The following is a 15,638-nucleotide window of genomic DNA, read 5'->3' as shown; positions in this document are numbered from 1 at the left end:
ATAAAAGCATACATCTAGCTTACACATTTACCCAAATTATCATACGCCTGTTTAACCGAAGCTAATTTGGGTGGGTTTCTCCATCCCCAATGTCACTTCTGTGTTTTACGGCCCTGACGAGAACGTCGGTCTCCTCGGCTGTGAATGGCTCCTGGCGCGCCTGGCAAATCCGCCGTTACAATACCAATCCGCCATGGAAAAAGCGCATCTGCTCTTAAAGGGAATGTGAGATGTCGCTCTGATTGGTTTATTTCACGTTACGCCCATACCACACCTATGAATAATGAAGCTACTTCAGACCAACCCATTTTAGATTTGCGTCGGGCGCAAAAGTCATTTATCCCGCCGGTATAATAGCAACAGCGCCCGAGACCTGCCCACAAAGTAACTTGTGTTTCGCGCTTGATACTTGCGTTTCAGATCGTTAAAATAGGGCCCTTAACATATATCTGTTCTCAAACCAAACTCATGCTCCACCCGTCACCATGACAGAAACCCCCTTAAAAACACCACATAACAGAAACTATTCTAAATTAGCATAGCAAATCATTAAACACTACTACATCTCCCACTTAACATTAATCTTGCACAAAAAAACATTATATAACACTTAATTTAAGCAATTAAAAAGCATGCTGAGATATACAGTAGAAATCCAAGCCCAGTTTCAGTTATATAGAAGTCTAAATTCAAAGAAACATGTTAATAAAACTCGAATTCAGATCACTTACAATGTGTCCGTTTTGTAAACTCAGAAGAAAAAGAAAGTTCTAAATACATATAAAAGATTATTTTAAATTCACCAATTACCAGTTAATTATTTTGAACATTAGGGTTTACAGTGAATTTTTTTGCATTTACTGTTGTAGAATCTGAACTCAGCAGGAATGAGGCTTTATGAGGGTTTATAGACTTGATAAACATGTTTTGCACACGTCACTCAAACACAGAATCAGGAAGCAGGAAGAGTTCGAGAAAGAGAAACTGAAGGACAGTTGAGCTGTTGTGTGTTTGTGTCTCAGTATTCATGCAGTAAAATGGCAGAAGCCAGAATTTCTCAGGATGAGTTAATGTGTCCAGTGTGTCTGGATCTCCTGAAGGATCCAGTGACCACTTCCTGTGGACACAGTTACTGTAAGATCTGTATTACAGGCTGCTGGGATCAGGAGGATCAGATGAGAGCAGGGCTGGACTGGGACAGAAAATCGGCCCTGGCATTTTGGCCCAGACTGGCCCACTATATATGATCATAAACACCACCCATCTTTCCACGCCCTTAAATATGTTTTTGTTCAACTCCTATTCATTAAACCCACTAATGCCATGTAATGAGTGAGTATAAACGAGTGAGAGTTAACAGATGAAAAAAGTACAAAATTGTCATTTATTAATACACAGTGATGCATCCAAAAAACAAGCTATAAGCTGCATTGGCATAGCAATACCAGTGTTTTTCACAGGAATTTTGTTAAAACTGTGGTGGGTGTGGCGGCTTTCTATGGGGGTTTGGGGGCATGCTCCCCCTAAGAAAATTTTGTGCATTTTAATGTTAAATTCATCAATCTGGTGCAGTTTGAGGGTTCAAAATTAAAAGCTCCAACCCATATTCAGTGTGCAAATATAACAAAGAAAAAATCTGTCTATATTACACTACTACATAATAATAGTTATAATATTAATCTCATGACAGTAGCCTAATAGCCATATATTGTAAAACAAATGCACTGAAAAATAAAGAAAACTTTCATAATTAGTTTTGTACTAATTTCTAAACTTGAAAGAGATGAGCACATGATCTTTTATTTTGACGGAAACTGCATCAAGCTTTTATTTTGGCGGAAAACATGGATAAAAACGCGTCTCATTAAACTTCTAGTAAATTTCTGTAAAACTATGCAGTCAACTTGTCAACTATGCAGATGTGGAAATAATGCGTAACTGGGTAATGGGTTCCTACACTCATAGCCAAAGTGTTTTTGAAAGTAGTTCTGCTTACCGCGCGCGGACTCTAACGTTACACTTTCTCATCTCTCTCCTGATCCTCCTCACTCACTAATACTATCCTCCTCGTCAGCCACTGGAGCTGATGAAGGTCATGCTGCTGCAGAAAACATATATATTGTGACACATTTTACAGCGTCTGCTATTTCTATTACACGCTATTTCTCTGCACATTCCTTGCGTCACTTCTCCATCTCTCAGACTATTTTGACAGATACACACTTGACACTGCACGCTTACTCAAAGCCCAAAGGGGGAGGTTTTTAAAGCTGTGATTGGGCCAGCACAGTGTCAATCAAGAAAACAACCAATGGGCCGCTGATCTACGCGTTTCATGGGCCGGTCTGTCAGTGGAAAAAAAAACTAACGCTTACTTTTTTTGACCAATGCATTACACCGGCACTAACCCAGTGCCGTCAATTAAACAAAACAAAACGAATGGGCCGCCGATGTACGAGTTTTATGGGCCATTTAAAAAAAAAAAAAAAAAAAAAAAAAGTATGAGATGTAGGCCTATCGGCCCAAAAAGCACGTCGGCCCACCGGGCATTTGCCCGGTATGCCAGATTACCAGTCCAGCCCTGGATGAGAGTCTACAGCTGCCCTCAGTGCAGACAGACCTTCAGGCCAAGACCTGCTTTAGCTAAAAACACCATGCTGGCTGAACTGGTGGAGAAACTGAAGAAGACTAAACTTCCTGCTGACTGTTACGCTGGAGCTGGAGATGTGCAGTGTGACGTCTGTACTGGAAGAAAACACAAAGCCGTCAAGTCCTGTTTGGTGTGTCTAGAGTCTTACTGTCAAAGCCACCTTGAACAACATGAGAGTTTGTTTAAAGGAAAGAGACACAATTTGACTGATGCCACTGGACGACTGCAGGAGATGATCTGTCAAACACATGATAAACTCCTTGAGGTTTTCTGTCACACTGACCAGAAGTTTATATGTGTGCTGTGTACGATGGACCAACATAAAAACCACGACACTGTATCAGCAGCAGCACAGAGGACAGAGAAACAGGTATGAAACTAGACAACGATTAAATAATGTTGACACTATTTATACTGGCACCATATGATCAGGAAACATCATTCACACTGCAGACGTCACAGAAGTGAACAGCAGCTTCATATTTTCATATTATCTTAACAGAAAATATGGTGAAAATACACTGTAAACATTTATCAACACAAACTTTTTTTTTTACTCTTCACATGATGATATAGTGCCAGTATAAAGTGCCATCTGTGTTATTGGTTTGTGCTGCAGAAGCAGCTGAAGGAGACGCAGAGGTCGTTCCAGCAGAGGATCCAGCAGAGAGAGAAAGATCTTCAGCAGCTGAGAGAGGCTGTAGAGGCTCATAAGGTGAGTCTGGAGAAGAAGAGAAGTTTGAGAAGTCTCAGTCAGGACTCACTGAAGCTCACTGTGTGATTGTGGTGTGTGTCCTAACAGCGCTCTGCACACTCAGCAGTGGAGGACAGTGAGAGGATCTTCACTGAGCTCATCCGCTCCATTGTGAGAAGCCGCTCTGAGGCGACACAGCGGATCAGAGATCAGGAAAAGACTGCAGTGAGTCGAGCTGAAGAACGACTGGAGCGACTGGAGCAGGAGATCAATGATCTGAGGAGGAGAGACGCTGAGCTGGAGCAGCTTTCACACACACAGGATCACATACATTTCCTGCAGGTAACGGAGATCCAGAAGAACAGGACAATATATTTTTGTTATTTAAAGAGTGAGTTACTAATATGCGCCTATAGGAGGGTCCACAACGCGCAAACACTTTGTCCTGTAGATGTTTTGCTTGCACTTTACTTTTGCACTAAACTTTTTTTTTACTCATTAAGAGAATAACCCGTCCTTAATCTAGGAAAAGTTGATTCAGACACGCTCTAAGTGCACTTGAACCCGTGCGCTTTAGACCATGAGCTTAAAATACGGCCCATAATGTATTGGAGTTAAATGATGACAGAGTTGATCAAACGATAGAAGCTTGATCATCAAGGTACTTTTTGTAACAGACCTTTAAGAAATTTAATATCTTCTCCCACTCTACAAATCAATGCTCTAACTGCAGAAATGAAAGTGATAATTATTTTTTGAGGACAGTAAAAAGTAGCAGTGCACCGGTGATGACTTGAGCTCATCAGTCCACAGTAACCAGGGTCTGAAATAGCACTATTGTGGCACTGACCACACACAACATACAGTAGTGGCCAGAAGTGATGTGCAGAGTTTTTATTTTTTTAATGACCCTACAAGTTTGCTTATAACCCTAACCCTATTTTTATATTTAGATATTTTAAATAGTTTAAAATATGAGGGATGATCAAAACACTAAACTTAGTGAAGGTATTTATCTGACAAAATTATTTCAAGTCAAGTCATCTTTATTTGTTATAGTGCTTTTTACAATACAGATTGTTTCAAAGCAGCTTTATATTGATTACAGGAAAATAATGCAACAAAGTTAGTTTTGGCTGTACAGCAGATCTAGAAGAAAATAGTGTCATTGTCCAGCTTAAGTGAGTTCAGTGTTGATTCATTTCCATTGTAAAAATCATTAGTTATCTATTTAGTTAATTTATCTATACAGCCGCTCAAAGCTTGAGACTATTCTTAAGAGCCTTTCTGAGAAGTTTTATATATACAGGCCCAGGATCATAGTGGACAAGAGCAAGAGACTCACAGAGAAACATTTCATGAGAGCAGAATGAGCCGCTGACTGAAGTGTTGATCTGTGTGTTCGGTTATTATATAATCATCAGTCAGGCTCTCATCTGATCATCCTCACTCACATTTGTACTTTACCTAATTTTTCCTTCTGATTTCTCATATAATGGTGAAATCCGTGAACTTCATGGTAGCAATTTGAATAATATTCATCAAAGTTGCATCAGATGATTTTAAAACTTGACAGTATTTTCATAATTGTTTGCCTTTAACATGTTGATGAATTTGACCATGAAGACCCTAAACATGAAGTCTGTATATTAGCAATGCTTCAACATACTGAAACCACACAAAACCTGACCTTGGGATCGTGTCCTAAGAGTCCTTGTGTCACGGGATGCACACAAAAAGGTAAGATCCATGTGCAGTTTAATGGGGTAATCCGTAACAATAAACCAGCCAGGCAAAGGGTCAAAATCCATACAAAGACAGTCCAAAAACAAGAGACAAAACAGGAATGGAACTCAGAAGTTCAATCTTGACATCAAACAAGGACTCCATGACAATAACTGAAACAGACAGGGTATAAATAGACAGATACAAACAATGTGAGTGGGAACAACTGTGTGCAATGATCAGTGATGAGTTCAGACAAAGGATTATGGGAAATGCAGTTCACGATGTGGTGGTGATGGTATGGGGAAGAGACCTCTAGTGGACACCCAGGGTACACCAACCAGACACTGTGACACCTTGTGGATTTCAGTGTCATTAACTGCTCAAAAGTTATAAGTAATGTTCAATTTGCTCGTAGATTTTGAACTGCTTTTCTTGAGCGAATCTACTCAAGTCTACAATGAGACCAGGGCCGTTTCAGAACATTTTGGCCCTTCCCAAAACATACACGCTCAAAACCTAAATAGCAACGTTTCTAAGCATTGATATGATTATTATTTTTTATTTTTTACAAATTATGTAAGTTGTTTCTTAACATTGAAATGATCCCCAACTCATGTACATTCATTCTTTTTTTCTGCTCTCATATTGGTTGTAGGAATAACATTAGCGTTCGGTGGTTCAGCGTAGTTTGTTAGCAATGAAAGTTTGCACAGTATCCAAATCTAAACTCATTTATAGTAAATTGATTGTCCAGTTTATTTTCTATAGAGATTTCTAGTTGATCATTTCTCTCTCCTCATCACTCGCTGCCCAATCACTAATAAAAAACCTCGCTCTGTATTCACTCCATGTCAAAATTAATTCAGTGTGCTTTTAAATAAAGCCAATCTCTAGACACACGATGTGTTCAACGAAAAATAAATGGACAATGTTTAGAATAAAATGAGAAATGTTATATTATGTAGTAGTAGTAGCTTTATTGGTCACTAGTCACAGGTACCAGCGAAATTCCGCCATCAACCTGTCCATACAAACATACATACAATATGACAAGGGGGTAGACAGAACAGGAAGACAGAGCATTGAGGAAAAAAATACAGCATAACATGAGGAGAGGTGAGGAGAAAAAAAAGGCAACCCCCAGACTATGCTCCTGTAAGGAGTACAGTTTGGGAACAGTAAAAAAACCTCAGCAACATTTGCACATAATCAGTACACAACATGAACACACAAGACTTGCAACAGGGGAGGGGAGTGGGGGGTGGAGATAACCCAGCACAGGCAAGCAGCCATCCGGTCCTGCAGCCATTCTCGGCGCTGGTCACAGACCCGCCTGTCAGACTGGGGGTACAAAGCGTCGAAGGCGAGGGATGGGGGGTGGGGTGGGTGATTGCATATCTGTGTATATGTAAGAGTCCGTGTATGTGTAGGCCTCGAGAGTCGCTACGCCTGACATCCTAATCTAGGTGCCTCAGTCCGCAGGATGTCATAGCGATACACAGCAGTTGCCATGGAGTCAACCTTGATCAGGTCCCAGACAGAGTCAACAATCAGCAGGTGTCAGTGTGGAGTGGGGTAAGTAACGCAAGAGCGTCTCACAGCAGTGCTCTACTGGAGGAGTTGTTGTTGCAGCAGCAGCCAAGGCCAAGGCCAGTGCTGGTAGAGGGTGGCCGAAAGCAGATAAGATAGGGATTGTTTGGTCTTGGAACGAGTAGCCGCATTCCAATTTACACAGCTCCTGGTCCATTTGGATCTCGATCCATTTGCCTTTGCAAAGCTGTAAGCTTCTCCAAGATGTTATCAATATTTTGGTTCATAGTCACCAAAGTCACAGTCTGAGTGCTGACAGCTCTGCCCACTGCTTCAATCATGACGGGCAGCCTTGTGGGGTTTTGGACAGCTGTCACCGTCTTCTGAATTCCTCGATAAACCAGGGCAATGCCTAATCCAAACAGCAGAAAACCTGTTATCATGGTTCCGAATAGGTAGATATCTTCAATGTCCTCCACGGAAAGAGCCGCCAGACACACGACCCGCCACCTCTCCCATGCGTACATCGTGTAGCCAGCTGCGAACGTTCCGGCAGGGCAGTCAGGTTCCCCCGAACCCAAGCTTCTCGTCGAGAAGATGGTGTCAATTGCGTTGAGAGACCAGTTGATCAAATCCATAATTTCTTAGTTTGGAGAGCAGTGCGGAGAGAGTCTCTCAAAGTACAAGAAAGTAGACTAGACAAGACGAGAGGAGCAAAGCAGGGGAGATAAGGGAGAGGAGGGTAAGAAAATGCGACCGCCTTCGTTGAGAGCCAAAGAGAATTGCATTTAATAATATTGCATTTAATAATACAACAGTATTGTTTCTTCACTTTCAATAATGCAACAGTAGCCTATTATTTTTTCAATAAAACTTAAAGTGCTTTATTAAAAGTTATATTACCCCAAACCCAAGCATATATTAAATTATTGTTGAGTACTTCACATTTCAGAGTAAATTAAATTAACAAAGTCAAAAATATCACATATTAATGCCTTTTCATCACAAAAATATGAATTTAGCAAACTTTGCCCTTTAATTTTGTGAATAAAACAAAGATTTTAATGACATTCCCAGTGTATTAAACTTGTTTAGAGTCCAATTTACACGATATAATACAGCTAATATGGAGATTGATGCATTTCATCAGGATAATGATATGATTATTTAAACTCTCGATTCTCGACTCTACCTCTCGATTTTATTTCCACATGTGAAATGAATAACTTTCATGTTCCCTTTCGAGGGAACTCGCGATGCGTCGATAACGCTTTGGGAACGCCCCGGCGTGAATGCGTCTGAAGCATCTATGTCAACTAGTCCAATGGAATGAATGAAATGCGCGTCACGGGCGGGTGACGTCATGACCAGGAAGCTATAAAAGCGCATCCGGTGAAACCGGCTTTAGCTTCTGTTGCCTCAGCAAGCGATCTGTGTAACTCTGTCTGTCTTATTTACTGTTGTCTGTATTTGAAATGGAAAAGCAAATGTTCAAACTCTGTGTTCCTCCTTGCCCGCGTTATTTAACGGGTGGGGATACACACGAGCTTTGTGTCGTTTGTTTGGGAGTGGGGCATGCGGTGTCAGCCTTCGAGGGGGCTGATTGCCAGCATTGCGAGTTGCTTCCTCTCCGCACGCTCCGCTCCCGGCTGTCACTTTTTGAGGAAAGTGGTCAGCCTCGCGATCCTCAGGGTGCGGGACCCGCGGCTGCCGAGGCAGCGCGGAGAATGCATTCCTGGGGATCGCAAAAGGATCTCTCAGAAGGGTTGGAGACGGGTCCGAGGACCTTATCTCCTTCCTGTCCTGGGGGATCCAGCGCTCTCTCCCCGGTGTCGGAAGCCCGCGCTGCGGCTTCTTCCGCCCGGGAAGAGAGCCCAATGCTTCAGTGCTCTAGCTCCGAGGAGTTAGATGTGCTGAGCATTGACAGTGAAAGTAAAAGCACAATAAGGGAAGAGGATTCACAGTCCTCTTCTCCAGCGTATGAGGAGTTGGTGGATGTGATTATTCGCGCTGTTGAAAGGTTGCATATTGAATGGCCAGCCGAGAAAAGGGACGCTCGTCCTAAAAGCAAACTAGATGAGCGTTTCCTTCCATCTATTAAATCACTTCCACCACGAGGCCTTCCATTTTTTCCAGATCTGCACAGCGAGCTGTCTAGATCTTGGAATAAACCATATTCCTCTCGTCTCTATAGTCCCCATGTTCACGTTTATTCAGATATTAGGGGGCTGAGAGAATATGGTTATGGGTCGATGCCCCAGGCTGAACAGACGCTCTCGAGTTATCTGTCGCCTGGTTCAGCATCGTCCCTGAAGGCCTCAGCTTTGCCCACAAAGCCTCTGAAAACGACATCATCTCTCGTGGGCAAAGCATATACGGCAGCAGGTCAGGCTGGAGCATGTCTTCACACTATGGCAGTGCTCCAGGCTTATCAGGCTGATCTGCTGGGGGATTTGGACAGAAGTGAGGGGGTGGGACCCGATGAAGTTCGAGAACTTCGTCGGGCCACTGATTTGTCTCTCAGGGCTACTAAGGAGACCGCCAGAGCAATTGGGCGGTCTATGGCAGCCCTTGTAGCCACTGAGAGGCATCTTTGGTTAAATCTAGCAGAGATAAAAGAAAAAGATCGTGCTTTTCTGTTAGATGCACCTATTGATCCCTCTGGTCTCTTTGGTGAGGCTGTTAATTCGGTTGTGGAAAGATTCCAGGAGGTCAAAAAACAGTCAGAGGCATTTAAAAAATTTCTCCCTCGCCGTGTCCAACCCCCTGGGGCTGCTGGGCGTGAGCAGTCCCAGCCGTCAAGCTCCTCATACAGAGCACAGCAGAAAGAGAGTGTTGCGTCTCGTGCTCCGCCACAAAAACACTGGAAGCAGACGCAGCACTCTCAGCCGAAGCCTTCAAAGCAGAAGCCGGATCTGAGGACCGTCCTTCAGGCTAAGAAGGCTTCGGCTCAAAAGAAGAGGTCCTGACTCCTATGGAGTCAGACCCATGAGGGCAGCCCCACCCGGGGTGGAGCGGATCATACCTCAGCATACGGTGTCCGCTCCACCTCGGTGTCCTCAGGGAGTCATTCTGCCAACCCCGCACCCTTGGTCTCGGGGCGCAGTGGTTCCCAGCGATCATCTGGCGCAATGTCAACTCGAAATTGCGTCAGATATAAACCTTCTGAGGGGGGTTCAAGATCATTCAGTTCGGGTGGTTCCTGCCGATATGTTTCAGGCCCCCGGGCCGACTGTCTCAATTACACCAGAGGCCAGCCTCGAGAGGCTGGTTCCCTTAGTAGATTTTCTGACAGAGTGGAAGAAACTGCCGAATATTTCTCTATGTGTCCTGCATATAGTAGAGAAAGGATACAGAATCCAGTTTGGTTCTCGTCCTCCTCGTTACAACGGGGTGTTGCCCACGTTGGTGCATCCCGAGCAGGCTCTGGTGATGGAGCAAGAGGTGAAAGCTCTTTTGGCAAAAGAAGCGATAGAGCAGGTGTTTCTACCCGACAGAGAATCGGGTTTTTACAGCCGTTATTTCATCGTTCCAAAAAAGGATGGGGGGTTGCGTCCCATTTTAGATCTTCGTCTGTTGAATCGTACAGTTCAAAAACTCAAGTTCAAGATGCTGACACTCAAACAGATCGTGACTCAAATCAGATCCGAGGACTGGTTTGTCACAATAGATATGAAAGACGCTTACTTCCATGTCTCCATCCTCCCTCAGCACAGGAAGTTCCTGAGGTTTTCTTTTGGGGGCAAAGAATACCAGTATCGGGTTCTTCCGTTCGGTCTAGCTTTATCACCCCGCACATTCACGAAGTGCGTAGATGCAGCTCTGGCCCCGCTCAGGCTGCAGGGCATACGTATTCTGAATTACATAGACGACTGGCTGGTTCTGGCGGAATCAGAACAGTTAGCGGTTCGGCATCGAGATGTCGTCCTCGCACATATGCAGAAATTGGGGTTGAGGCTCAACGCCAAGAAGAGTGTGCTATCTCCATTACAGAGGACCACTTTTCTGGGTGTGGTATGGGATTCAGTCACGATGCGAGCCAATCTATCGCCCATTCGTGTAGCTGCTATCCTAACAGCCGTAAAAGAGCTAAAGCAGTGTGAAGAACTGTGAAGCAGTTCGAGAGACTGTTAGGGCTCATGGCAGCGGCGTCCAACGTGATACCTTTTGGCCTGCTGTACATGAGACCTTTGCAGTGGTGGCTCAGGACCAGAGGGTTCTCCCCGAGGGGAAACCCACTTCGTATGATCAAGATCACGCGACGGTGTCTCTGCGCCTTGGTTATATGGAAGAAACATTGGTTCCTGTCCCAGGGTCCGGTGTTGGGAGCTCTTTGCCATCGAGTTGCTATCTCGACAGATGCTTCCCTCACCGGCTGGGGAGCGGTAATGGAAGGCCGCTCAGCTCAAGGTCTGTGGAGAAGTCATCATCTCTCTTGGCACATAAATTGCCTGGAGATGATGGCCGTTTTCAACGCGTTGAGACATTTTCTCCCAGACCTGAGGGATCACCATGTGCTTGTCCGGACAGACAACACATCGGTGGTCTCTTATATAAATCGTCAGGGGGGTCTGCGTTCGCGCCCACTATGCAAGCTGGCACACCAGATCCTCCTATGGTCCCTGGGGAAATTACTCTCTCTGAGGGCAGTATATATTCCAGGGGGCCAGAATATCGGAGCAGACGTCCTGTCGAGGCAGGAGCTGAGGCCAGGGGACTGGAGACTTCACCCCGAGGTGGTGGAGAAGATATGGGAGTTTTACGGCAAGGCCGAAGTGGATCTGTTCGCGTCTCAGCATACGACGCACTGTCCACTCTGGTTCTCCCTTACCCACCCAGCCCCCCTGGGGCTGGATGCTATGGTGCAGACGTGGCCGAGGCGACGTCTGTACGCCTTTCCCCCTGTTGCTCTGCTCCCAGGAGTTCTGGAGAGAGTTCGTCAGCACGGAATAAGCCTATTGCTAGTAGCACCACGTTGGCCGAGTCGAATCTGGTTTGCGGACTTGATTCATCTCCTAGACGGTCCTCCCTTGGAGTTACCGATCAGGAGAGACCTTCTGTCTCAGGCCGGGGGCACGATATTCCACCCCCGACCAGAGATTTGGAAACTTTGGGTTTGGCCTCTGAGGGGGCCCAACTCATAGAGAGTGGTCTTTCAACCGAGGTTGTTGAGACCATTCTAAGCTCCAGAGCTCCCGCTACGAGGAAATTGTACTCTTTGAAATGGAGAGTCTTCACTACTTGGTGTCACCAGCGTCAGTGGGACCCGGTTAACTGTTCAGTAAACACAGTACTGGAGTTTCTGCAGAATCGCTTTGCGTCAGGTTTATGTCCATCCACCTTAAAAGTATACGTGGCAGCCATTGCGGCCTTCCACGTCCCGGTGGGTGGTATATCGTTGGGTCGAGACCCCCTGATTACTCGTTTCCTTCGTGGCACCCTGAGGCTAAGGCCTGCAACACGCACTAGGATGCCGGCTTGGGACCTGGCATTGGTACTAGAGGGCCTATCTGGGGCTCCGTTTGAGCCCTTAGAGTCGGTCTCAGAGAAATTTCTGACTTTCAAGACTATTTTTCTACTAGCCATTTCGTCCCTCAAGAGAGTCGGAGATCTTCAGGCCCTTTCGGTTTCTCCCACCTGCCTTGAATTCGCACCGGGAATGGTCAAGGCATTCTTGTATCCTAAACAGGGTTATGTCCCTAAGGTGCCAACCATTATTCCGAGGCCTATTGTGCTTCAGGCTTTCTGTCCTCCACCTTTTACTTCTCCGGGCCAGGAAAAGCTGAACTTGTTGTGTCCAGTGCGAGCATTGGATACTTATGTTCATCGGTCTTCTCCATGGAGGAAGTCCGATCAATTGTTTGTCTGTTTTGGATCACCTAAGAGAGGTTGTCCGGCTTCTAAGCAGACAGTTAGTAAGTGGATAGTCGAGGCTATTTCTCTTGCTTATGAGTCCTCTGGCCAGCCCTGTCCTTTGGCGGTCAGAGCTCATTCCACTAGAAGTATGGCGGCCTCTAAAGCCTTAATATCTGGAGTGTCCCTCCAAGACGTTTGTGATGCGGCGGGTTGGTCCTCTCCGCTCACATTTGTCAGGTTTTATAGCCTGGACCTGGATGCTGCCCCAGGGTCTCAGGTGCTCAGTGTTTAGAGTGCGTTTTTAAAAAGAAAAAAAACAACAGGCTTACACTCAGGCATTTGGAATTCTGGCGGTTTGGGTATTCTCGTTCCCAAAGCGTTATCGACGCATCGCGAGTTCCCTCGAAAGGGAACGTCTCAGGTTACGACTGTAACCATAGTTCCCTGAGAAAGGGAACGAGACGATGCGTCCCCCTGCCATACTTCCTGCATTCCTGTGATCGACTTGCTTCGGCAAATTTCGAAGCTAAAGCCGGTTTCACCGGATGCGCTTTTATAGCTTCCTGGTCATGACGTCACCCGCCCGTGACGCGCATTTCATTCATTCCATTGGACTAGTTGACATAGATGCTTCAGACGCATTCACGCCGGGGGCGTTCCAAAAGCGTTATCGACGCATCGTCTCGTTCCCTTTCTCAGGGAACTATGGTTACAGTCGTAACCTGAGACGTTTCCTAGACAATTGTTTTTGTTTGTTTTTTTGTTGTTTTTTTTGTTACTGTTGCTATCATTCTTTTTTTTTTTTTACATATAATTTCAAAACACACTAAATTTGGATTTATGATAGCAGTATTTCTAATAAAAATCATGTATTTCTCAAGCTAATATTGAGCTTAAATTGATTTCCTAGGAAGTTCACATATAATGTAAATGGCAAACGCTAGAACTTGTGTCTCTAATGTCACATAATGAACATGAGAAGAATGAAGCTGATGCTGTGAAAGTGCTGGATTGAGGAGAGTTACTAAAGATCAACAAGAGCCGCACAAATCTGACAGTAGAGCAGGTTATTGATGAAGTGTGGAGGTGATGAGCTTTGATTTCTGTTTTCTCTAGAGTTTCCAGTCTCTCTCAGCTCCTCCTGAATCTACAGACGTAAATGACAATCTCTTCAGTTCTCTCTCCTCTTTTGATGGCGTGAGAGAATCTGTCCGTCAGCTGAGAGACAAACTGGAGGATTTCTGCAAAGAGGAGCTGAAGAAGATCTCTGGCAGAGGTAAAGTCCTGGAGATTCTGCTCTCAGAAATGATCCTCCATCATCTCAGATCATGTAGAAGATCATATTAGAAATGTCTTAGGAACGGATGCAGGGATCATTTTCTCTTGACATGATAATCACACTCTTCATGTCTGTTGATCTCCACAGTCACTTTCTCCAACATTGTTTCCAGGACCAGGAACGACTTCCTACAATGTAAGTCACTGAGAAAACAAGCAGAAAAACTCACTGAGTGTGTTCATGTTCTTCCTGGAGAAGTGAAAGAAAACATGACAGAAGAGTTTTAGAGTTGATCATGTAAATGATGATTTGCTCAGGATATCTGGTAAACTGCACTGAGACACTGATGATATATTGAACATGAAGAGTTCAGATACATTAAAAGATCAGACAGATTCATAATTCCTGATTCTGATGTGTTTTATCTCCATCAGATTCCCATCAGCTCACTCTGGATCTGAACACAGTGAATGAATACCTCTGTCTGTCTGAGAGGAACAGATTGATTACTAGCACTTACCCAAAGCTTCAGTCGTATCCTGATCATCCAGACAGATTTGATGGATATAATCCTCAGGTGTTGTGTAGAGAGAGTGTGTGTAGACACTGTTACTGGGAGATTGAGTGGAGTGGTGAATATGTGTTTATATCAGTGTCATATAAGAGCATCAGCAGGAAGGGAGAGGGTAAAGAGTGTGTGTTTGGACGTAATGATCAGTCCTGGAGATTGTTCTGCTCTCCCTCCAGTTACTCATTCAGACACAATAACATAGAGACTAAACTCCCTGTAAAGCCCATCAGCAGTAGAATAGGAGTGTGTGTGGATCACAGTAGAACAGGAGTGTGTGTGGATCACAGTAGAACAGGAGTGTGTGTGGATCACAGTAGAATAGGAGTGTGTGTGGATCACAGTAGAACAGGAGTGTGTGTGGATCACAGTAGAACAGGAGTGTGTGTGGATCACAGTAGAATAGGAGTGTGTGTGGATCACAGTAGAACAGGAGTGTGTGTGGATCACAGTAGAACAGGAGTGTGTGTGGATCACAGTAGAATAGGAGTGTGTGTGGATTACAATGCAGGAACTCTGTCCTTCTACAGCGTCTCTGACACGATGAGCCTCATCCACACAGTCCAGACCACATTCACTCAACCGCTCTATCCTGGGTTTAATGTTGGTATTGGATCATCAGTGAAACTGTGTTGATGAATCAGGATATATTGTACAGAGATTCTACCCATAATGCTTTGAACTGCATCATTATGCAAATCATAAACACAGAGATGTTATAGAGTCTCTAAATCTCTCTTTATTACATTAATAACATGTTCAGATTATGGTTAATAAGTGCTGAGCTTGAAGATGATATAATATTCCCCGCTAAACTCATAACAATTTTGTTTTGTCTTATTATCTCTTATGTGTGCCTTGTGTATATGTGGATGTGGATAAATATATGCATATGAGTGACTGTGTGTCTATTTCTGTGCTCTTTTTTCCCTTCAGAATGAAAGTAGATATCACTCACACAACAACTGTGTCCCAATTCCTAAATTTAATCAAGTAATCTAATTTATCTAATGCTAAAAATAAATAATAATAATAATAATAATAATAACAATAAATAATAACAATAATAAATACAATAAAGGTTCAAATGTTGACTTATATGTTACCAGTATGTGATTTTATATAGGCTAGTGCAGGGGTGCCCAATCCTGCTCCTGCCGATCGACTGTCCTGCACAGTTCATCTCCAACCCTAATCAAACACACCTGCCTTTAATTTTCAAGTGATCCTGAAGACCTTAAAGGAGAACTCTGGTCAATTTTAACATTGAGCTCATTTTTTTGTAAATTTGGAGTGCTGTCAATACAGAGAACAACGACAAAAATCGGTGTTG

General features: G+C 44.1%; 1 protein-coding gene across 1 annotated transcript; it reads left to right on the top strand.

The window, feature by feature from the left end:
- Positions 1 to 1,037: 1,037 nt before the first annotated feature.
- Positions 1,038 to 14,941, top strand: LOC307163964 (tripartite motif-containing protein 16-like; the record flags this gene model as incomplete). The annotated part of the gene is made up of 8 exons (XM_079880311.1): positions 1,038 to 1,186; positions 2,591 to 3,020; positions 3,270 to 3,365; positions 3,453 to 3,686; positions 13,575 to 13,734; positions 13,885 to 13,932; positions 14,172 to 14,553; positions 14,788 to 14,941. The coding sequence occupies 8 exons, from the start codon at positions 1,038 to 1,040 to the stop codon at positions 14,939 to 14,941; spliced, it is 1,653 nt and encodes a 550-aa protein (XP_079736437.1).
- Between the last annotated feature and the right edge of the window lie 697 nt (positions 14,942 to 15,638).

Source organism: Squalius cephalus (assembly GCF_949319135.1).
Source record: "Squalius cephalus genome assembly, chromosome: 9".
Taxonomy (NCBI): Eukaryota; Metazoa; Chordata; class Actinopteri; order Cypriniformes; family Leuciscidae; genus Squalius; species Squalius cephalus.
The sequence above is the reverse complement of the archived record's forward strand: the minus strand, read 5'-3'. Positions and strand labels throughout refer to the sequence as shown.